Source organism: Adiantum capillus-veneris, chromosome 3 (assembly GCF_014529385.1).
Source record: "Adiantum capillus-veneris isolate H3 chromosome 3, ASM1452938v2, whole genome shotgun sequence".
Lineage (NCBI taxonomy): Eukaryota > Viridiplantae > Streptophyta > Polypodiopsida > Polypodiales > Pteridaceae > Adiantum > Adiantum capillus-veneris.
Genome location: NC_140933.1, coordinates 6,121,122 through 6,144,389, shown reverse-complemented (window position 1 = coordinate 6,144,389; position 23,268 = coordinate 6,121,122). Strand labels below are relative to the sequence as shown.

At 40.3% G+C, this 23,268-nt stretch overlaps 1 protein-coding gene across 1 annotated transcript; it reads right to left on the bottom strand.

Moving 5' to 3' along the window:
- Positions 1 to 13,224: 13,224 nt before the first annotated feature.
- Positions 13,225 to 14,112, bottom strand: LOC147460457 (uncharacterized). The gene has a single exon (XM_086503066.1). The coding sequence runs from the start codon at positions 14,110 to 14,112 to the stop codon at positions 13,225 to 13,227; it is 888 nt and encodes a 295-aa protein (XP_086359192.1).
- Between the last annotated feature and the right edge of the window lie 9,156 nt (positions 14,113 to 23,268).

Here is a 23,268-nt window from a genome sequence, read left to right as displayed (position 1 = left end):
TGATTAAGTACACAGACGTACTTACAGCTTCCGCCCAAAGCTCAAGCGGTAGGCCTGCATGTAGCCGCATGCTTCGTGCTCGTTCCATGATTTTACTCTTCATCCTTTCCGAAATCCCATTTTGTTGAGGTGTCCTTGGGGTTGTCCTTTGCCTCTGAATTCCATTGCTAGCACAAAAGCTTTCAAAAGCTTCGCTGCAATATTCGCCTCCATTGTCGGATCCGAGGCATTTAACCTTGGTACCTGTTTCATTTTCCACAAAGGCTTTCCACCTTTGAAATATGGAAAATACATCGGATTTATTCTTCATGACATAAACCCATGTTTTTCTACTCGCATCGTCTATGAATGTTACATAGTACAATGAGCCACCAAGTGATGGTGTACTTGCAGGACCCCAAACATCAGAATGAACCAACTCAAGTTTTTTATTTTTTCTTTCATTTCCTGATTTTTGAAATTTTACCCTCTTTTGTTTACCATAAACACAATCTTCACAGAACTCTAAGTCCACTTCTTTCAAACCTGGTAGAAGCTTCTTTGTTTGAAGGATTTGCATTCTTTTGGCACTCATATGCCCAAGTCGGTAGTGCTACACCGCACTGTCAACTTCTGTAGTTGTTGCACAAGCTGAAGGTTGCGTGCTAACAGTACACAAGTAAAGTGTACCGACTTTTTCACCCTTGGCAACCACCAAAGATCCCTTTGAGATCTTCCACCGTTTGTTTCCGAATGCAATGTTGTGACCTTCATCGTCCAATTGTCCTGTAGAGATCAAATTTTTGCGAAGAGAAGGAACATGCCTAACATCTTTAAGCTTCCATTCATTCCTGTTAGCAGTTTTGACAGAAACTGTACCTTTGCCGACAATCTCACAAGCTTCATCATCTCCCAAGTATACATACCCAAAATTACCTTTGGTGTAATCTTGGAAATGTTGCTTGTGTGGTGTCGCATGGAATGAAGCCCCGGAATCTACTATCCAGGAATTAGACACATTGTCTAATGAGAGAATTAGAGCATCTTGCTCTACTTTACCTGCCACATTGGCCTCCGATGTTGGCTTGTTGTCTTGAGACTCTGTCTCCTTCTTCTTCTTGGACCAGCAATCCTTCTTGACGTGGCCCTTCTTGCCGCAGTTCCAACATTCAAGAACTGACTTTGTGCGTGACTTGCTTCGCCTTGAGCGATCACGACCCTTTTGGTTTTTGAACCTCTCCTTAAGCCTTCCTCTTGTTTCCACTGACAGAGCAGCACTTGATGATTCTCCTGTGCTTATCCTTCGCATTTCCTCACTTAGGAGAACGCCCACAACATCATCAAACTTAAGAGTATTTGTGCCAGAGATAGAATTACTTACAGCCATCACAAGGCTGTCCCAACTATCCGGTAGAGATGATAGTATAAGGAGAGCTCGCACTTCGTCATCGAAATTGATTTTCACTGATCGAAGTTGACTTATGTTTGTGTTAAAGTCATTTAGGTGTTCTGCAACTGAACCATTCTCTGCCATCTTTAGATTGAACAAGCGCTTCATAAGAAATACCTTATTGGATGCCGATGGTTTCTCGTAGAAGTCGTCAAGTGACTTCATCAAGTCCTCCGTGGTCTTCATCTCCGAAACATTGAAGGCCACCGTTGACGCCAAGCTTAACCGGATTGTTCCCAGTGCCTTTCGATCAAGGATAATCCATGCTTCATCTGCCATTGTTGCGGGCTTCTTCGCAAGACCGCCTAGTGGCAAATAGAGGTCCTTCTGGTAGAGATAGTCTTCAATCTGCATCTTCCAATGTTGGTAGTTTTTGCCGTTGAACTTCTCAATATTGAGCTTCCCTTCCTCCGCCATAACTCCCACTCAATTCAAGGAATCCTTTCCTTGAGATAATTTAGCTACGAGCAAACCTTGCTCTGATACCAATTGTTAGGAAATAAGACGTAGCTAAATAGATAATTGAGTAGATTGCTTAATGGAGAGAGACAGATTTATATACACGAGATTATAGAGTAGAGAGAGAGAGAGAGAGATTACACACGATATACGTGGTTCACCCAATGTGGGCTACGTCCACAGGAAAGCAGCCACTGAATGGCTTTAGCACTTCAAAAGAAGAAGTAGTTTACAAAGGGATTAAACCCTTGATAGAGCTCCCGCCTTGCTTCACTCTCACCACCTCACACTCACCTTGTTGCATCAACTTCACACTATGAAATGTGTGTAGAAATGGCCTCCTTTTATAGGCCAAAAGGGCTGCCCTCTCTTATGAGAGATAGCCATGTGTAGCCGCCCTTGTGTGAATAAGTCCAAATCGAACCTCCAATCCGCCCATGTGTGGCCGCCCTGGAGAAGACAAGTCCACTTTTGAATTCGGCCACTGGCCATTGAATTCGGCCACCGGCCACCGGCCATTGACTTTCGACCACCGGCTACCGGCCATTGACTTCCAACCACCGGCCATCGGCCATTGACTACCGGCCACCGGCCAACCGACCGATTGTTTTCCGACCACTTTCCGGCCGCCGTCCGGCAATAATATTCCGGCGAAAAAGAATATTCCGGTGAAAAAAAGTCTCTTGGACCTCCGCCCCCAAGGCCTCTAAAGTTGCCCCTGATTCTTGTCCGTGAAAATTTTGGTTTCCGGTGAGTGATTTTCCTTCATGCACGATGGCTTCTCCTCATAATGGGGGCCTTACAAATGTGCGCTTTTACCACAGAAAATTACAAGGGTAAATCAGGCTCCATACTTAACAATGTGAGCTTACATTACTGTCTCTAGTACATGACAGCAAGGGCTGATAGAATCTTCCACAAACACTACATCCCGTGAATTCAGAATACGCTTTGTTTGCGGATAATAAAACTTTTACCTTTGCTTTCACCACTATAACCAACTAAAATACATTTGACAGCCTTATCATCCAATTTTTTGTGTTGTGTTTGTGGCACCAAAGCATATGCCAAACAGCAAAAATACGCATGTTCTCAATAGAAGGCTTTCTATCACGTCACACTTCATATGGAGTAATAGACTACAAAGATTTCGTAGGACACCTGTTTAGTACATAAGTGGCACACATGATGGCCTCAAGCCAAAAAGAATGCGGCAAAGCTTGACTTTTGACCATACATTGTGCCATCTCCGTAAGTGACCTATTTCTCCTCTAAGCAACACCATTTTGATGAGGTCTATAAGCACTATACATTGGTGTTTTATCCCATGACTAGCCAAAAATGCACTAAATTCATGAGACATATACTCCCCCCCTCGATCGGAATGGAGGGTTCCCATAGTACAATTTGAAACATTTTCAGCCATAGCCAAAAAAACTTTGAAGCACATAAAAACTTCGGACTTTGCTTTAAGCGGAAATACCCATGCATGCTTGGATTAATCATCAATGAAAGTCACGAAGTAAAGGTAATTGCCCAAGGACGGAGTTTGCATGGGCCCACAAACATCACTATGCACAAGTTGCAATCTGCATGTGGTCCTAACTAAACCATCCTTTGGAAACTTTGAATGCTGCATCTTACCCAAAATACAACCTTCACAAACATGTTTGACTGGTGCTTCAAGAGGCGGCAAAGAAGCAACCATATCAAATTTTTGCAAACGCAGCAAACTAGCAAAAGTTAGATGACAAAAATGTGCATGCCAAAGTTTTGCATCTAAAATAGCCCTTGAAACTGCAACTTCATTTGAAAAAATTTGTCCACACTTGTCATACAAGGTGAGCTTATACAGCCCACGGCACAAAAGCTCAAATGCAACAATTTCATCACCAAAACTGAGATCATGAACTATACATCTGTCATTCACAAATTTGACTACAAGTCCAAGTCTAGCAAGTGCAGATACAGACTTCTTGATCCCAGTACATAAAGTGCATCAACAAGTGTGAAAGAATTGCATTTGCAGCAATAAGCACAATCTTTCTAGCTCCCTGAACTGGATAAGAGGCATTTTTGGCACAAGTGACTAAATTCCCATGAGGGACAGACTTGAGAGAGGTAAACAATTCACGATGTGAGGTAATGTGCTTTGTAGAACCACTATCAAAATACCACACATGTGAATCGGCAGCAACTGACATGCATGCATCATGGACAGCAAGACTGCAAGTGCACTCTGCACTAAAAGCCCATTCTACATCAACATCAGTATCACAGCCTCCTTTCACAGAAGACTCAGCAATGGCTGCATTTGTAGTGGAACGAGCATTTGCAGTGGAACCACCTTCTTTCTTCTTAGCCTCTTTGGCATCAACTTAGGACACTGCTTGATCAAGTGATCATTAGATTTACATTAATGGCAACGCATCTTCTTTTTCCCCTAATCACCAAAATTGCCAGATGAAGTGCTGCCAGCAAAATTATTGGAAACAGAAGTTTTGCCACTCACAGCAAAAGCATAAGAAGTGGCTGCATTGCTGTCACCACCCTTTCTTTGAGAAGCAATAAAAGCATGTTCAATTGCACGTTGTCTAGTCCTTTTTTTTTTTTGGAAAGGATTCTTGCAACAGCAATGTGCATAATGCATCAAACTTGACAACTTCAGGATTTCCTTGGGTCATAAGTCTCCAAGTACTAGCAAAAGTCTGGTAAGAATCTGGTAAGGCATCAAGAACAGTCTGCACAAGGGAACTGTCTGAAATGACTTCACCTGCAGAAATAAGTTGCTCATTGATATCCTTGACACCAGGAAGGAAAGTGTCCATATTTTGTTGAACGAATGTGAGTAACAATGGTGCACTTCACAGACAACACAATCAATGCATGAGCATGCGCATCCTTTACATCCCAACGAGATTGTTCTGCCGTAGACAAAACAACTCTAATAGCGGCAATCCTTGCAGCAAGACCTGCCAGATCCTCACCATTGCCTACATCCTCAGAACCAGGATGTACATCAATGCCCTGCACAATATTCCAAACGCCCTTTGACACAAGAACATGTCCCATCATGTAAGCCCACATAGGGTAATTGTCCCCATCCAATTTGTCCTCAGCAGCAAACATCTTGAACATATCTGTGTTGTTGTCAGCCATGGTAAATGTTGCACCTAATGTGAAAACTGCCCGAAAAGAGGAGAAAAATGTGGGAACAACACTTTCTATATAGCACAAACCATAGAAGACTGTAAGGCACCTGTTATGCAAAAAATGGCACTGACAAAAATTCTACACTAAATGACAAAATTGCATGTGTAGACCTACCTAGAGTGGAAACAAAGGACGAAATGAGCCCGAATCAAAAATCTGAGCTCCGAACGCTCGCCTAAGCTCACTAAAATCGAAGAAAATGAGCAGGTGTGTGTTACAGCTGCTGGCGGCTAAGCCAAGGAGGATGCAACCTACTCTGATACCAATTGTTGGAATTAGGGTTGCAGAGAAATTCATACAGCTTGGAAAAGATGAAGAAAGCTCAAGGCACACAATAGAGAGTGTGTTACTTAGTGTGAAATGGAAAGATAGATAGCCCTAGAGTGATGGGCGTAAATATAATGCACGGGGGAAAAAACCTCCTCAACAGGGAAAAAATGCCCCGGTGGTCCTAGTGTGTTCACACACATCACTACCACATGTATATGGTAACAAAACGTGCCTTTGGTTATGCAAATGATGCTCTTTGATAGAAAATTTATGCATACATATAAAAAATGAGAGATAAAATGAGCTTCTACATAAGCAAATTTTGTAATTTTTACCATCTCTCATGCATGATTCAAAGTTGATTAGTTTCTAGCTCAATGAAATATGGAATTTTAAAACAAACCAAAAGCTATAAATAATGTAACTTTGATGAAATGAAGTGGCTCTTGAAAGCCAAATTTTACATTTTAAAGCTGTTCCAAAAAGTTGGCTAACAACTAGCTCATGAATTTTTACACTTTTAGAGCAAGCTATGAGCTAGAGATGACTTCAAATTTTAATGGAATGAAAGTAAACGGCTCTCAATATCCAATTTTTGTACTTGAAATCTCTCAAAAAATCTGGGTAGACAGTAACTCAAATGAAAAAATTTGCATTTTAGACCAAGCTATGAGCTAGCATGTATACAATTTTTAATCCACAGAATTGGAATGGCTCTAAGTAGCCAAATTTTTGTAAATTTTTGCAATGATGACCCCTTCTTGGATCAATGAAAGTTCAACCTTGTCACACCTCTTCAAAACAAAACTCAATCATAGTGCTTTTAAGCACTTGAACATCCAATACAAGCACTAAAAGCATGCTCAATCACAAGCCCGAAATTTTACTCTCCTCTCATAGTCATTCACAGAATCTCAACTTTAGTGCTATGCAATCATATGATCATTCTACATCAACACAATGTTTAATGCTATGTAGTGATTTTTGCATTCAAATCAGACACTAACATGCAACAAGTTAATCAAGTCCAAGCACAAAGTTTCGATCAAGCCTTAATGCTCATGCTCAATCACAATCTCAACCTTTTCAATGCATCCCCTGCAAAAATTTTAATATGCAACGGATGCACACACAATCATAGCAAACATATCTGGTCTTTAACTAGAAAATATGGATACATATCAATTGATGAAGTGACTTATTCATCTCTCTCGATTGCTCAAGCAAGGCCATTCTCCGTACTCCTTCAAAATAGAGCTCAATCATTAGTGATAAAGGCATTTGGCATTCAAAATATGTACTAAAAATGTCATGACTAACAAAGCCTACGTTGTTTATGCATTCCATACAAACAATCATCACAATGGAAATTCTCATGCTCTTATGTAGTAGTTTTGACATCGAAGGCAAGAAAAGAGAGACAAAGTAGCATTAGTAAAGCATTCACCCAAATGATTAGCTCCTACCCTCATGCATCATTTAGCATACATAACAAAATAGACTCATCTTGAAAAGAGGGCTTCGATCTTTCCTCACTCAAATGATATGTACTTGTGAAATAGCAATGATTTGTTTCATTCATTTCTTTTAATCATGAGGCTAGATCAATGCCTCGGCAATGGTGTGGTGAAATGTGTGTACGGGTTGTGAGTGAAAACACTCCAATTTTGAAAAACACCAAGCTTTATATTTTGTTATTTTGTCAAAAATGTGTTGTTTAAATTTTTTGCTGGCAAAACTGTGGCAGCACACTGAGGCTCGAGAGAGAGCAAGAGAGAGTGTGATGATGTGGTACAACATTGTGGAGGCAAATCTACAGTTTATTCGCCATTGTGGGAGTATTTGTGTGTGTGTGTGTGTGCCAATGAAGCACGTGGCGGGCCACTCATTGATGGGGCCAGGTTGGCATGGTGAGAACATGCAGCCAAATAAAAAATGGATCAGCACAGTAGTTGGCCCAAATATATGCAACAAAAGCACGGTGGGGCCAATAATCACAACCGTGCACACACTGTCGACAAATTTGCAATCTTGCCACGAAAGCACCGGGCTTTTGGCTATGAGAGTTTGTGAGAAAACTCAAAAAAAACTATATGAAGGAGTTAAACCATATATGCAAAGAAGTCTAGGGTTTGGAAGGAAGTGCAATCAAAGAAGCCCCACTCTTTCTCTCTTGTGCACACACACAAAGAAAGAACACAAAAGAGAATATCAAAACAACACAAAGATGAAAACATCAAGGCTATGGTCATATCGTATCGTGGGTAATATGAAAGGGTTAATAGATGAGTTAATGGCATTCAATCTTTATCGACCAAACAGGCTACAAATTGTTCTTTGAAATTGTAGTTTTGTGCTTACTATAATATATATGTTTTGGTTCATAGCAAGATAACTACACTTACGTCAAAAAAAAAAATTATAGTTTATAAGAGGTAGTATGATGGAATCTGGTGAAAGAAGTATTTCATTGAGCCTTTTTGGGCCAAAGAGAAACACTATATGTTGTTGAAAGTTTATTTTACGGCTAATCCATACGTTGATTCTAATAGATCGCACAGAGTGGAAGCGATAAAAATTCTCATCATGTGGATTATTCATCTAGGATAACTCTAGTATGTGCAAAATATAGATATGAGAGAAGAGAAGAGAAGAGACTTTCCCTCCCAAGTCCTATTCTTGCCCATAGGCAATAAGGATACTGCGGAGAGAGATGTACCTGTAGAGCAAGGAGAACCCAGAATTTGTAGAGAGAATGAATTTCTAAGAGTGATAGAGAGAGGTTTGGTTAGAGAGGGAGATGAGATTAGAGATATATGTTGGATTAGAGGTGAAAAAGAAACAACAAGAAATCAACAAAATATCAAAGTAGCACACATCTTACTTGACAAACCATTCGAGAGTTATTCACCATAATTGATGGAGAGAGAAGAAGAGGGAAGACTTCAAGCCTTTATTGATGCACCAAGTTCAAGTCCTTCATTGATTAGAGCTTATCTTCCAAGGATAGCTTACAAGCATGGCTACTCTTCCTCTAGGAGTAAGTGTAGTCTTAAGCTTATGTTTATAGCTAAGTACAATTAGGCATTACTACTCTCACTCCTTCATGAATGGCTTGAATGGCTTCCAAGGAAGAAGAGGTCCCCTTTTATAGGTGAAGGGAACCCCCAAGGGTTTACACAAGAAGAGAAGAGCCAGTGTGAACAGAAACTGGAAAAGTTTGAAATGAGCTGTCTATGCATGATGTGGGCAGACTGGGGTCCATTATTTTGATCATATCTTCTCAACCGTGGCTCCACATAAAAAAGTAAAAATATGGGCAAAAAATTCATCTCATAAGCTATGACTCGCGTTTTATATACTTTTTCCAATTCGGATTGGAACCTTGTGTAAAAAAATCATCAAAATAGTGTACAGTTTTAGCGGCAAAAGTCTTCTTGTGGTTCCCTTAGCCTAGATTTTCATTTGGTTCCAAAGGACACCTCATGCAATACAAAAGCATGACATTTCTTCCTGACAAAGGTTTGTAATCATCCTTGCAATAATGCATTAAAATAGGTGTAACTTCGAAAATCATGACACCTAGTGTCTCACTAGGATATGATTCCTTCCTAGTAGCTATTACAAAGAAATATATGAAAAATACATAGAATATATATATATATATATATTAAAAGTTGCCCTAGATATAGGATCTAGCTAAGGTGTGAGATAATAATGAGATAGTAGAAAGAAAGAACCAATGCTTTTTGCCCCAAGTTAAAGAGGCAGAGCTATTGACTCTTTTTTCCATAGTACTTTCTAATGGTAAAGTAAGAATATGTTACCCTTGAGATAAATACTAGGATGAGAGAGAAAGATTATTATTATACTTAGATATGCATATGTACATTAAAATAAATATACTTATGTATCTAAAAAGTTGCAAGATAAATCTTGTAGCATTCGTTCCCACTATGTACATGTCACAGCACGACATCCACCCCCTCTAAACCTGCACATCCTTTGGTATGTTCCACTTTTTCTCTTTGTATGATTAGCCCTCTTGTACATCTTCCTTGCTGCCTTCTTCACTGTATGATTTCAAAGCTTCATCTTCACTTTGATCTTCACCTGTGTTTTGCTCTTCCTCCTCGTCAACAGCTTCTGGATCATTGTCTCTTCTTCTCTTAAACATTTTGATCCTTTTTCATGCAATGGGAATCTTTACTTCTGTACCATCTAGTTCAGACAAGTTGTAAGTAGCATTTTCATGCACATGCTTTAAAACATATGGTCCAAACCATCTTTTTGATAACTTACGCATGACTGTGTGTTAGTTATCAAGGCTACTATCATACACTAAAACCCAGTCACCTTTTTCAATTGCTTTGCTCCTGAGCCGATGTCGCTTACCAGAGTAGTCCTTGTTTTTCAACCTTGCATTTTTGAGTCGTTCTTTTGCAACCTCAATGTCTCCAGGTCTTCTCTCTAGTTGCCTTATGTGCAATGCAAGGAGACCTTCCCTGCTAAGCCTCTCTTGCCAAGGTAGTACATTCCATGTGGGAATTGTATCTTCAATCGACATCACTGGCTTTTGACCATACATTAGCTCGGCAGGCATATAACTAGCTACTGAGCTATGTGTTGTATGATCAGTCCATAAAGCATATAGTAACAATTTGGGCCATTCACCAACTCTTCCTTTTCAATCCTTGGCCAAAGCTTTAATGATAAGAGGATGCCCTCTTTCACTCTTTCCATTGCCTTCAAGGTTGTAAGCTGTAGTAAGAGAAATCTTGATTCCTAATTTAGAAAACAACTCCCTTGCTTCCTTGGCATCCAGCTCACCTCTATCTACATTGATCTTCCCCACACAACCATAACGGAAAATCACCTCATCAAGAAGGAATTTTCACACAGCTTCTGTGGTTTTATCTCTTAATGCTCTTCCTTCAACCGAGTTAGTTGGGTCCTCTCGTGCATGAACCAAGTATCTCATCTGCCAAAGTCCTAAAGGCTTTATGACTAGATCCACAACCCATTTATAGTGCATGCCTAGTGGATATGAAGGGTGCAATCCATCACGATGTCGGACATTTGTTGGGTCGTCATCCTAGCATAGGGGGAAGATCAACATAATGTCAATCCGAGGAGCACGATCCGACTAGGTCATGGAAACACACAAGTGGCGTTGTGCGTGCCAAACGGAGGATTAGGAGGTGAGACCTACACACAAAAAAAGCTACGGAGCGGGTGTGATGATGCTACGAGGAGTGAGCACACTACTAACTCTACCATTCGGCCTAATCTCTCACACACAAGCTTAATCACGCACTACTCTCTAATCAACCACGAATCCAACTCCAATCAAACAAACCATGAGCATAGATTAGCATAGAATGACCACACCGGGCACCAACACTCTACACAATCCTACACACACTTAGTAGCATGCTTAATCAAGAGGACAACATGAAAAAGAGAGAGATTAATCACAAAATCAGCCACTAATCTTTGATTAATCAAGGCATTGATTACACCAAGAGCAAATGAGAGAGAAGAGGTTAGAGTTTAGCTATTGGAATGTAGCCGATTCGTCCATGTGCGCACGTAGAGAGCTCAAGGACTCCATAGCCATCTCCTTCTTCACAAAGCTTATCTCAAGTGAGTCCGAATCCCCCTTTCAGATTGTGCATTTTGAGTTATATACTCACTAGACTTTTTAGAAGTGGACGGGCGCCCAAATGGCCAGACTCACTTAATCTGCTATCTGCACTGCCTAGGATCTAAATATAGCTCAATATTTACAAGTTGGAACTCTTAATGAGCCCAAAACATGATTACAATCCGCATTTGCGGTCATTTGTCGGAAAATCCTAAAACTTAAGTGACCGTCACTTGTGACCGTAACTTCATGGATAGTTGTTAATTCCGATTCTTCTCTGCATCTGTAGCTTGTGTTTCTTCATCTTCATCTTTACTTCACATCCGCATCATTTGGCCTCGTTAGTATTTACTAAAAATAGTAAATAGCATCTGTGACTGGTCCGTTTGGCCATTGTTGACTTATCCGCCAAACACTCCCCCCATCCGATTTCAGTGCACGTCCCCGTGCGCTGCCTGGTTGGCTGGCACTTGGAGAGTTTTGAAATTGGTGGTGAATGTTGTCTTGAAGAGCTGTAAGGTGTTTGGTTGACTTGTTGGTGTAATATGAGAATAGGCATTTGGGTTTAAGTTGAAGCAATTGGCTTGGGTTATTATGGGAAAAAGTGAAATAAAAAGACTATGTACATTACATTAGGGTCTGGATACCCTGGATTACCAATGGGGAAAAACCTCATGGGAAAAAGTGCCCAAAGGTATATGATCTTATTATGGGAAGATACAATGATGGGTGTTGAGGGACTGAATTGAGTGGACTTATATAAATAATGTGAAAGTGAATTGTTTAAGCCGTCTGTCCGTTCAAAAGTGTCTATGATCTGCCTTGAGTCTCGAGTTGTTTTGTTGCTGCTTGTACCTGCAAGGTGAGTGCATGGGTGGAACAATAAAAGGTGCCTAATGCAAATGTCCAATTATGGGACATTCGAAATGCTTGCACAGATTTATGCATGGGTAAGATTATGATGTGCGAGAGAAGAGTATTGATGGGTGCTCCTCAGAGTTAATGTATCTAACAAAGTAAAATTAACTTCACTTCACAAGCTTCCACTACTCTTGAGAAGGGCGTTTGATGCACTGGTTTCCACTCTCCTAATGTGCACAAGTGCGTGTGTGTTTTGTTTTGAACACTTCGCCTCTCCACCATGATTAAAATAACACATTGACTATGCTCACCTATCCAGCATGAGCGACTCGATATAATTACGCTCAACTCTTCCAGCTTGAGCTATAGCCTAATTAGCTAGACTCGTAGACCACAGAAAAATATTATGACTTGAAGCTTAGGTCTAATGCTTTGCTCATTTATCGGCTCAGCTGCCCGACTCTTGACATTTTTTTCGACTTGACTATTGTCTTGAGCTCTCAGCAAAGTATATATCTAGACATTCAGAGCTCGGATCCTCAAAAAGAGGGTTATTAAAGGACCATATTGGCAAAGTAGGTTTTTTCTGCCATACCTGTGTGACCTTGGTTGTCAAAATTGTTTGTTTTAACTTTTGGTCCATTATCTGACAAGATTGGCTAGCTCCTTTTTGTTGGAAGTTGGGGATGACCTCAATCTTCTTCTGCTCGTTTGTCTGTTTTGGCACCCATATGTATCTGCTACTTGTTGTTGGCTTATTTTTATAGACGACATATTGACATTTTGGACCTGAATCCTTGATTTGTCGGTGTTTATAGCTGTAAGTATATTCAAGTTGTGTAAAATCTGGTCTTGGTGCCTTGGGTAGCCAGATTTGTTTTTTCCCTTTGTAATATCCCTGCGCTTGAAGTATATTTGATGGAACAAATATTTTTGTTTGTACTTTCGAATTCAACTGTATCTGTTCCTTGCACTTTTTGGGACTCACGGTTGGTAAATTCCCTTGAAGATATGTAGGCCTTCTAGATTGAGAAGCGTTTTTGAGCCTGTTTCTAGCCCTGTTGTTCGATCTCCTCTTTTGAGTTGAAATTGATCTTGATTTTCCTGTTTGTTGTTTTGGTTTGAAGCCATTTGCTACTTTATAGCCTGATATCTTTGGTTTAGGTAACCAAACATTTGGTTGTCCTCTATAGTAGCCTTGTGCTTCTAAGTTGTACTGGGAGGAAATCCATCCCATTTTACCTGAATTGTTTGGACTAGGATCATTTACCCAAACTGGATCTTTTACATTGACGTCATTGGCCGCAACATAGGTTTTGATTTGTTGCTTGTGTCTTTGTTTACTCTAAGTTGGGTATTTTGGCTGAAAGACCTTTTTATACTCTTGGCAAGGTTGTTGGTCTTGGTTTCCCTGGGGTGTTGAAGCCACTACTGTCTGCTTTGATTGTTTAACTGCATTTGTGACCTCCTTGCTGGACTTTTGTTCTTCAGAGGAAGAGGTTAAGCCTCCTTGAACTTTTGCTTTTCCCTTGTCTTCTGCTGATAAACATCGAGATGTAATTACTTGGGATGTTTGTACCTTCTCTTGTTGATGACATGCTTTGGTTATTTCTGCATTTAAAATGACTTGAACCATCTTTTGTGCCTCTATTTTTGAACAACTGTTTGAGTCTTTAATTTCTTCTGCCAGCTGGACAGAAGTAAGTTGACTCTTTTCTTCAGATGCAATGCTTACCGTGGCCTTTGGTTCGCATTGCTCTTTATTGATCTCTTTGTTTATCTTTTGATAGGCTCCATGTGCTTGATGCACCATTTGCTTTTGATTGTTCAAGTTAATGATGATTTGTGTCACCTTTGGCTCTTTGGCATTTTCCACCGGCGAGACAATATTAGTATCTGACTTTATTACCGGCTCTGCTTTTTGATTCTTGCCATCATTTGAACACATTGAGATGTATTTTTCTTGGCTTTGATACTTGATCTCTGCTTCTGTTGAATTCTTGGGTACATCCCTGAGCGATGAACTATCTGTGCTATTAGCATTATTATGTAGATTCTTTGATTCCACATTTCTACTTGATGAAATCTTCAGTGGCAAGTCCTTGACTTCCCGTGACTGCTCTGGTTCTGGATCACAGATAATTTCTTCATCCACTTCCTCTGACATTGGATCGTCCTTTGCATCCTTGTCGGATCTTTCGACTTCATGCCTGAAAATTTCCAAGTTGACCATCTGTTGCAGCTGGTCTTTTTTAGCAGCTTGATTTTCAATTGAAATATCATTGACTTCTTTGACCTCCAATATTTTAGTCTTCAGTTTGTCTCTAGTATCCTTTGACAAGATATGCTTTCTTTCGGGCGACTTTCGACTTGGAGACGTTTGCTTTAATGATTCTGCTGCTTGCAGTCTGATACTGTCTTGGTTTTGTTGCTTCATCATATCTAAGTGCATCTTTACTGGGCAATTGGGTATTAGATGATTAATGCCACATCCATAGCAATACACATCTATTCCTATTTGTTCTATACTAGGTCGAGGTATCTGTTCATAATATTGTTGGTATTCGTTGCCCATAGTATCTTTGATCAAATATGTCATCAGCATGACATGTAGGTACTTGAAAACCAACACTGACGATGGCTTTGACTGATTGCCCTTATCTTTTTCAACTGTGGCATTCTCAAGAAGCTTGTAATAGCTTCCATTGTAACCCTGGTAGATGGTCGTTTCCGCCCCTGCTTCGGTGACCAACTTTAATTCTATGTCTGTTATGAACATGTGATCCTTTATCTGTGGCTTTTGTATAGTTTTAGGACTATGTTGCCGACTCGATCCTTTATGTGGCTTCTATTGTCCGTTGAATTGTAAAAGAGGATTGTGACTCTCCTTCTTTGTTTGCAGTTGATAGGGTTGTCTTGATGGCAATAACTGAGGTGGAGATTGGACTCCCCCCATCCGAGTGTGTTCCCTATCTGTAAGAGGCATCTTTATTATGCCAAATGTGGATATTCCAGCTTTGTCATCTAGCTCAGCTGATTGAGCTAGGTCTTGGTGAAGTCGTGCTAACTCATTAGCTAATACTTCCATTGATTGTACGTGTGTTTGTGTTGGTGCATTTTGTGGTGCATGTGCAGTGTTCTGTACATGTGAATGTTGTGTTGTGGCACTAATTTGTGTAATGAAAGGAGTTGAATTGTGCTCATACAAATTCACATTCTGATCCTGTGTCTGTGGAAGCCTAGGGCTTTCAATTTTCACTTCCTTGTCTTCTAGCAATGGACTTTGTGCAATAGTGGCAGTATGACTAAGATTTACCTGGTTGGATATCATTTCGTCATGTGTCCGTCGTTCAATTTGGTCTTGTGGAGTTGCAGGTGATAAGATGACAGCTACAACTCCTTGTGAGAATTTATCTGCCATACAATCCATATCATAGTATCTTCCATCTATATCGTAGCTCTTGTCTCCGATGCGCGCTGCCCATAGCGTCCGAGGAATAGACTCGCTAAATGTCCTTGCCCTTGTGATTTGAATGTATCTTTGCCAATCAGAATCCACATAAATTGGATCTTTCCATCTCGTTTTGTGGATCCAATTGAGAGCTATCGCTTCAGGTTGCTTGTTGACTTCCGAAGTTGTTGAAGGCAACTGTTGTTTGCACATGGCCTCAAGGAATTCTTTCCTGCTGACAGTGTCTTCAATTTTTGGCAGATTGATTATAGTAGGCCCCGTCTCTCGAGTTATTTCTTTGTTCTGAGCTACCACTGTATCTGCATTGGAAGCTAAAGGTAAGCTCATTATCAAGCGGTAAACATTACCACTTGTCGACACGTATTTGTAACCCAACTTTGAACCATCTTCATGAGCTATGAAGCATTGATCTGGCTCTTCCGTTGCTTGATGATTTGTTTCCGCTTTGTACCATCTACCTTCCATGTCTCTATAGAGACTGCTACAGTTTTTGTCTTTGTAATTTACTTTATCAAGTGCACCGTGACTCGAAAACTGCTAACCTCTGGAAGATCTTGCCTGTGCAATTTTGTTATGTCCAGCTCACTACCTGGTTTGAGCTTCATGTACACCGATCCCAAACAATCTTCCATTAAGTTCTTTTGCGAATTTGCCATGTTGGTAGCTTCTTCTACTTCCAAAACCTGTATTGTCGGACTTTTCAGAGCATTTTGCTTAGATTTTAGATAGCGATTGTCTGCATCGTCCATGTAGCATGGAAAGTCTTTGAAATGACCTATTAACTCCAACCTGACACCAACTGATTTGACTATTATTAATGAGCTTGAAGATGCATCATAACTACTTTGTTTTGCCAATATTTCCATTGATTGTGGCTGTTGCATCTTCTGCTCCATTTTGATTTTATCCCTGTCACTGACTTGCTGAGCACGTGTATCCTTTTTCTAGCCTCTCCCACGGGTGACCAGTGGTTTTCCTGATTCAAAGTTCTCTGCTAGGCTTAGTTGTTATCACTGCTCTGACTGTCAGCTGCGATGGTCTGATTTACCTGTATAGCTGTAGCACCAGTTGGCAAGTTACTTACCACTATACTACAACGACTGCTCCCTTTGTAGCAATTCTTGAGTCGATCTAACCTGTGTTCAGTTTAGCACTCAATCTGCAAAATTCTATTTAGCTGGCAAACTTTTTTCCACAATGAATGCAAAAATATTGATGTACTTTTGACGGCCCCACTTGTGCCTTAAGCTCGAAGGTGAATTTCAAGTTAGCACAAGAGAAGTATGCACAACTTGCACTAATTTGCTAGCTAATGACCGGTTTAGAACTCTGCAGACACTTGCGTCTTGATATCACAAAGTCATGGTTTCTTGTGTATGGTCTTACCGTACCAAATTTGTCAATGAACTCTCAATTTTACACTAGGCCGCAGTTAGCTTTTACACCTTCCCATGAGTGACCAATGGTCTTCCCGAATGATAATTTCAATCTGGTTAGAATCAACAGTCTTTTAATGATCAATTTGAAGGCCCAAAGACCAAATCCGGTTCAATTTTCAGCTTTCCGATGATGCAAAAGTCGCCTGCACTTGTGTTCGCTCTAGGTCAACTTACTCGGTTGATTTTAGTGTCTGCCCAATATTTGTCCTTTACTTCGATTTAGAATTCCTGCAGGCTTGCAAGAGTTCTCATAAGAAATGAAGCTGATATCGTCAATAAATGACTCACTAGCCCCTCTCCAAGGTGCTCAATGTCGTAGGTCTAGTGATGTCAATGTGAATCTCAATACTCAACAATGTCTCAATGGCGCTCACTAACTAATGGCTCAAATCCAATGTCACAAAAGAGTGAGTCAAAATGATCTCGGACGTGTCAATGAGATCTCTAGGATAATTGACAATCCCAGTCATCAAGCTATCTCACCTGCTCTATGTGCAATGAGGGTATGCTCAATGTAGAAGGTCACAGAATTGCAAGATATGGTCTCACAATTACTCTCAGTGTGATGCTCTCTACGCTTCACCTTGTCTCAATTCTGGCCACGTGCTCACTTGTGCTCATAGCAATCAGCCAAGGCGAGAGTCGGGAGAGTCCGCAGCTACTGAGTGGTGTACATGATCATACATGTCATGCATATGAGACTTCCTACACTTGTGAAAGTAGCTTCACCGTAAAGAAATTCGCAAGTAGCAATTTCTCCATGATGGTAATTGGAGTCTACCCACGTCAATGTTGCCTCTGGGCCATCGTCATTATCCATACTTCCAATGTTTTCATCGAAAATGGCATAAAGATGTGAATTGCCTGGATTTTGCCATAATTCTGGAGGAGTCCTTGCCACTCTCATGAGACATGTTTGCGTGTGATGAGATCATGGGAGGGGCCAAGTGCGAAGATTGCGAGCTGAAAGTGGCCGAGGCAGGTGCAGGAGCATCAACTGATCAGGACCAGGTTTTGAGCAATCATAAACTGGGACTCAGATGAGAGAGAGCCAAAGCAGCCAATACCCAGTGTGTGTGTGTATTTTTGCGCTTTTTCATGCCTCACTGAGTGCGTGCGCGTGTGCCTAGGGCGTAGGCGCTCATAGCGGGCAAGGGAGGTGAGCTGCTCACGGCGGGCCAAGTAAAGCGAGAGAGAGAGACGATGTGTGCGAAAGACAGAGAGAGAGCGTGCGTGATAGTGTGGTGAGGGGTGCAATGCTGAGAGCGAGTAGTGGCCAATCGATGCCCGTGGCGGGACCAGCGAACCAGTCACGTGGGAAGCAGTGAAAGCAAGCGACGATATTGCTGACGAGCCCAACCTTTACGGCTGCCACATGACAAAAGTGCACAGCGAGGTCAGAGGTGTGTGTGTCGTGAGCTACGAGACAAAGCTGCGTGGTGGGGTCCGTGAGCAAGACTGCAGAGTAGTGTGTGTGCGCCAACAGTGGTATCAGTGGCTTCGTGGGCCAAGTCAGGCAAGCCACGTTGTGTGAGCCCAGCGAAATCAACGGGGTAGAAAAAAAAAAAAAAAAACGGAGGACTCGGGAGCGTCGCATGCATGTGTAGGAGGACTCGGGAGCGTCGCATGCATGCGTAGGAGGACTCGAGCCAGCAGCGCGTAGGAAGACTCTGTGGGCGAGCGCATAGGAAGACTCTGTCAGGTGAGTATATATATATATATATGTATATTTTTTTTATTTTTTATTTTAAAAAAATAAAATTAAAAAAATTAAAAAAAACAACAAAAAATCACACAAATAAATTAAAAAGAAACACACATAAATTAAAAAAAACAAATACAAAAACACATGAAAATACAAAAATTACATTAAAAATTTCAAAAATAATACAACAATTCCAAAAGACTCACAAAAAATTCAAAAACTCACAAAATAAATCAATAAAATACTCAAATATTAAAAAAAAAAACACATACAAAATTACAAAAATGAACACAAATAATATAAAAAAAACACACAAACTAATTCAAAAAACATACAAAAAAATCAAAACATGCATAAAATTACTAGAAAACACAAATGATATAAAAAACACACAAAATAATTTTAAAAAAAACACAAAACAATCACAAAACACAAACAAAAATAAAAAATCATAGAAAAATAATAAAATACACAAATATAAATAAAAAATAAAAAATCAAATCTTATCAAACAGAAAACCTAAAAATGTAAAAAAAAATTAAACTAACACGCAAAAACACACAAAAAAAAATACCCCGGCACTCCACAATCCACCCGAATTAAGCGATTTATCAATTTTCTTAGCATAATTAGCACATTTGAGTAAAAATTCCCAAAAATTCTAGATCAGCCCACCGACCTAAACATTCGTAGTCAAGCAATCAAATCACCAAAATTGATCACTTACTTAATCAAAATCGCACAAACATCATTCTTTAAGTACACAAATCATCTCGAAACTGTGCTTAACTAAACACAAAAATCACCCTCTCTTGCACGATGACTAATCGCCCTCAAAACAGCATTTTGCATCAATTAAACATCAATTCGAGCATCCAAATCTCAAATTTAATCAATCATTAACACGCTTTTTGCATCAAATCATGCACATAAGCATACATAACCAAATTTGACCGAATTTCGGCAGCATTTCGGCGTCACAACGGAATTAGAAAAGCATAACCATAAGTCATTGACAACCATAAGAAATCACATGCTTCGCATAAGCAAATTGGACTCCAAAACAGCCCCAAATTATCCCAAATTAGGCACTTCCGCCTACACTCAAGCGGGCATAAACCGCACCTAGTTTTGCATTTTACGAATGTACTTGGTTTATGAACCAAACCTGCACCTAAAATCTGAGAATTAGCATTAATTTCAGCACCTTAATTAGCCACAAACTCAGCGATTAAGCACTTGATTAGTGCCCAACACACTAGTGTGTGTGTGTGTGTGTGTGTGTGTGTGTGTATGTGTGTGTCGATCCCGTAAAATCACCTACACACAACCAACAAAAATATCAATGTGTAGCATCGTTTAGCATAAATGTAAACACATAATCATCATGGACATGCATCAAATAATCAATACAAATCAGCACTTTGCAAAATGCCCAAATAATTAGTGAAAAATTAGTGAATGAAATTAGTGAATAATAGGTGATTTCGGCTACGATTTGCGCACAAATGGAGTAGGATATGAGTGTGTGGATCACATAGGCATGTTGTCCATACACCCCAACTCACTTTCTACTTGTGTGTAGCACAAAAGACACTTACCAATCAACGGGAAATTAGCATCAAAGTTAGGGGAAATTAGTGAAAATTAGTGAATTTAACGGTCAAAATTAGTGATCAAAATCAAAAACTAATGATGTGTGTGGGTTGTTTTGTGATGTTCTAAGCATAATCAATGCTAACCCAAGCACTAATCACACTAAAAACCACTCAATTAATCAACACACCTAATCTAAAAACTAACAAAATTAACAAAAAATTAGGGAAATTAGTGTCTCCTAATCACACCAATGGCACCTCTAGCTAGGCAATCGATCCCCGGCAGCGGCGCCAATGTTGGGTCGTCATCCTAGCATAGGGGGAAGATCAACATAATGTCAATCCAAGAAGCACGATCCGGCTAGGGCATGGAAACACACAAGTGGCGTTGTGCGTGCCAAACGGAGGATTAGGAGGTGAGACCTACACACAAAGAAAGCTACGGAGCGGGTGTGATGATGCTACGAGGAGTGAGCACACTACTAACTCTACCATTCGGCCTAATCTCTCACACACAAGCTTAATCACGTACTACTCTCTAATCAACCACTAATCCAACTCTAATCAAACAAACCATGAGCATAGATTAGCATAGAATGACCATACCGGGCACCAACACTCTACACAATCCTACACACACTTAGTAGCATGCTTAATCAAGAGGAAAACATGAAAAAGAGAGATATTAATCACAAAATCAGCCACTAATCTTTGATTAATCGAGGCATTGATTACACCAAGAGCAAATGAGAGAGAAGAGGTTAGAGTTTAGCTATTGGAATGTAGCCGATTCGTCCATGTGCGTGCGTAGAGAGCTCAAGGACTCCATAGCCATCTCCTTCTTCACAAAGCTTATCTCAAGTGAGTCCGAATCCCCCTTTCAGATTGTGCATTTTGAGTTATATACTCACTAGACTTTTTAGAAGTGGTCGGGCGCCCAAATGGCCAGACTCACTTAATCTGCTATCTGCACTGCCTAGGATCTAAATATAGCTCAATGTTTACAACTTGGAACTCTTAATGAGCCCAAAACATGATTACAATCCGCATTTGCGGTCATTTGTCGGAAAATCCTAAAACTTAAGTGACCGTCACTTGTGACCGTAACTTCATGGATAGTTGTTAATTCCGATTCTTCTCTGCATCTGTAGCTTGTGTTGCTTCATCTTCATCTTTACTTCACATCCGCATCATCTGGCCTCGTTAGTATTTACTAAAAATAGTAAATAGTATCTTTGACTGGTCCGTTTGGCCATTGTTGACTTATCCGCCAAACAACATTTGAATACATTTGACAAGCTACGCACAACTCTACAAATTGAGATACATCTTTATACATACCCTTCCACCAGTATTTTTCTTTCAACTTGGAAAAGGTTGCCCACACACCCCTGTGTCCAGCCCATAGACTCCCTGAAACTCTTCCATGACCTTTACTTGAGTCTCTTTTTTACATATAACCCATTGTGGTGCAGCACCCTTTTGTTTAGGATGCTTCCACAAGTAACCATCCCTCAAAAAGTACCCATATGCTTTCCTGAGTATCCTCCTAAATTCTTGTTCAGACCAATCATCCTGTTTTGCTAGAGTACTCAAATAGCTTTCAATAAGAAGACAATCACCTTCATAAAGATCTTTCAAGAACAATTCAAGTGGATTGGTCATGTAGACATTATTACCTTTCACATGAGAGATGGAATAGAACTTTGTGCCTACATCATCTCCCTCGTCAATCATCTGTGACTCATCTTCATACCTTGCCCTTGATAGCATATATGCCATTGTATTGTCTTTACCTGTAATATGCTTTAACTCGGGATTTAAGGACTTAATGTAGCAATCCACCGCAACATAGCAATGTCTGGTGTTGAGCAGCTTGTAATCATCCCAAGAAGTGGTAGACAATCTATTTCTACAACCACACATGCACCAATTAGGTACTCTTTTCCATTTTTCAAGGCTGTACCCATACCCCATAACTCTCTCTTTATCTATGGATAGTTTCTTTGGTGAGCACTTAGTACCTTTGCTTCAAATCTCACCACATACCTGTGTCCTTCTTCATCATCTTGCCCTATTGCCCATCCAATCCTTGTAGGACTGGTGTCTACTGGCACCATTACTGGCCTTTGACACTCATAGTCTACCTTTCTCAAAGTTGGTGCTGACTGGAGCAACTCTTTTAGCTTTTTCATGGCTTTTACATGTGCTTCTATCCATTTTGGACTTTCTAAGCAACTAATAAAAAGAATCAACTACATGTGCATAATGTGGAATCCAAATAACATAAAAGATACATGCTCCCAGAAACCTTCTAACTTTAGTGATGCGAATGCATGTTTCTTCATTCTTTGGATAGCATCTACCTTTTTTGGACAAGGTTTCCTACCATATGGCCCGCACATGTGCCCCACAATGAGCACTTCATTGACACCAAACATAGACTTTTCCCCTGACAAAGTAAGATTCACTTCTTTCAGCCTAGACAAAATTTTATCACAATCATACAATGTGATTTACTACAAACCTGCGACATCCCCTGAGATCCAATGCTTCATCTTTCTCACTTTCTTCACATTCTTTGATAGGCAAATCATAAATGAAAGGCATTGTGATTTGAGGAATAAAGTCACGTATGACCTTATTCATCCCATTCATCATATGTGCAACGGAGTTGGTTGCTCCCTCCGGCAAGGTACACATCCTTACCAAACCGAAGGTGTCCTCATGGTTGTCAAGTCTTTGCTTTCAATCGCAAGCTAAAATTGATCATACTCTGAGTAAAGATCCCACATTGAGTAGATTGCCCTCCCTGCAAACGCCTCTGCAAACTCATCGACGATCGGTCCTGTACCTATATTTCTAATTGTCACCTTGTTCACTGGTTGCATATCTTGGATGAAGCTTAGAGCACCATTCTTCTTTGAAATTGTGAACCACCTGTTTGAGAATGGAGCACAAGAAGGCTCCAAAATCCCCATTTTGATCTTTTCATTCAATAGCTCTACTAACTTGGGCAAATGAGCCTTTGGAACCAAAATAGGCCACACATGAGGTATTGTAAAAATTACCATGGGAGCTACAATAGAAGGATCAACACATCCTATCTCATGTGGCTCAAATGCAAAAGCCTTACCATGCTTTGAAAGCATTTCTATTGTCTCCTCATGTGTTA

Excerpts from the sequence above, each read along its gene's own strand:
- LOC147460457 (XM_086503066.1), bottom strand. The coding sequence starts at position 14,112 with ATGGTCAACTTGGAAATTTTCAGGCATGAAGTCGAAAGATCCGACAAG.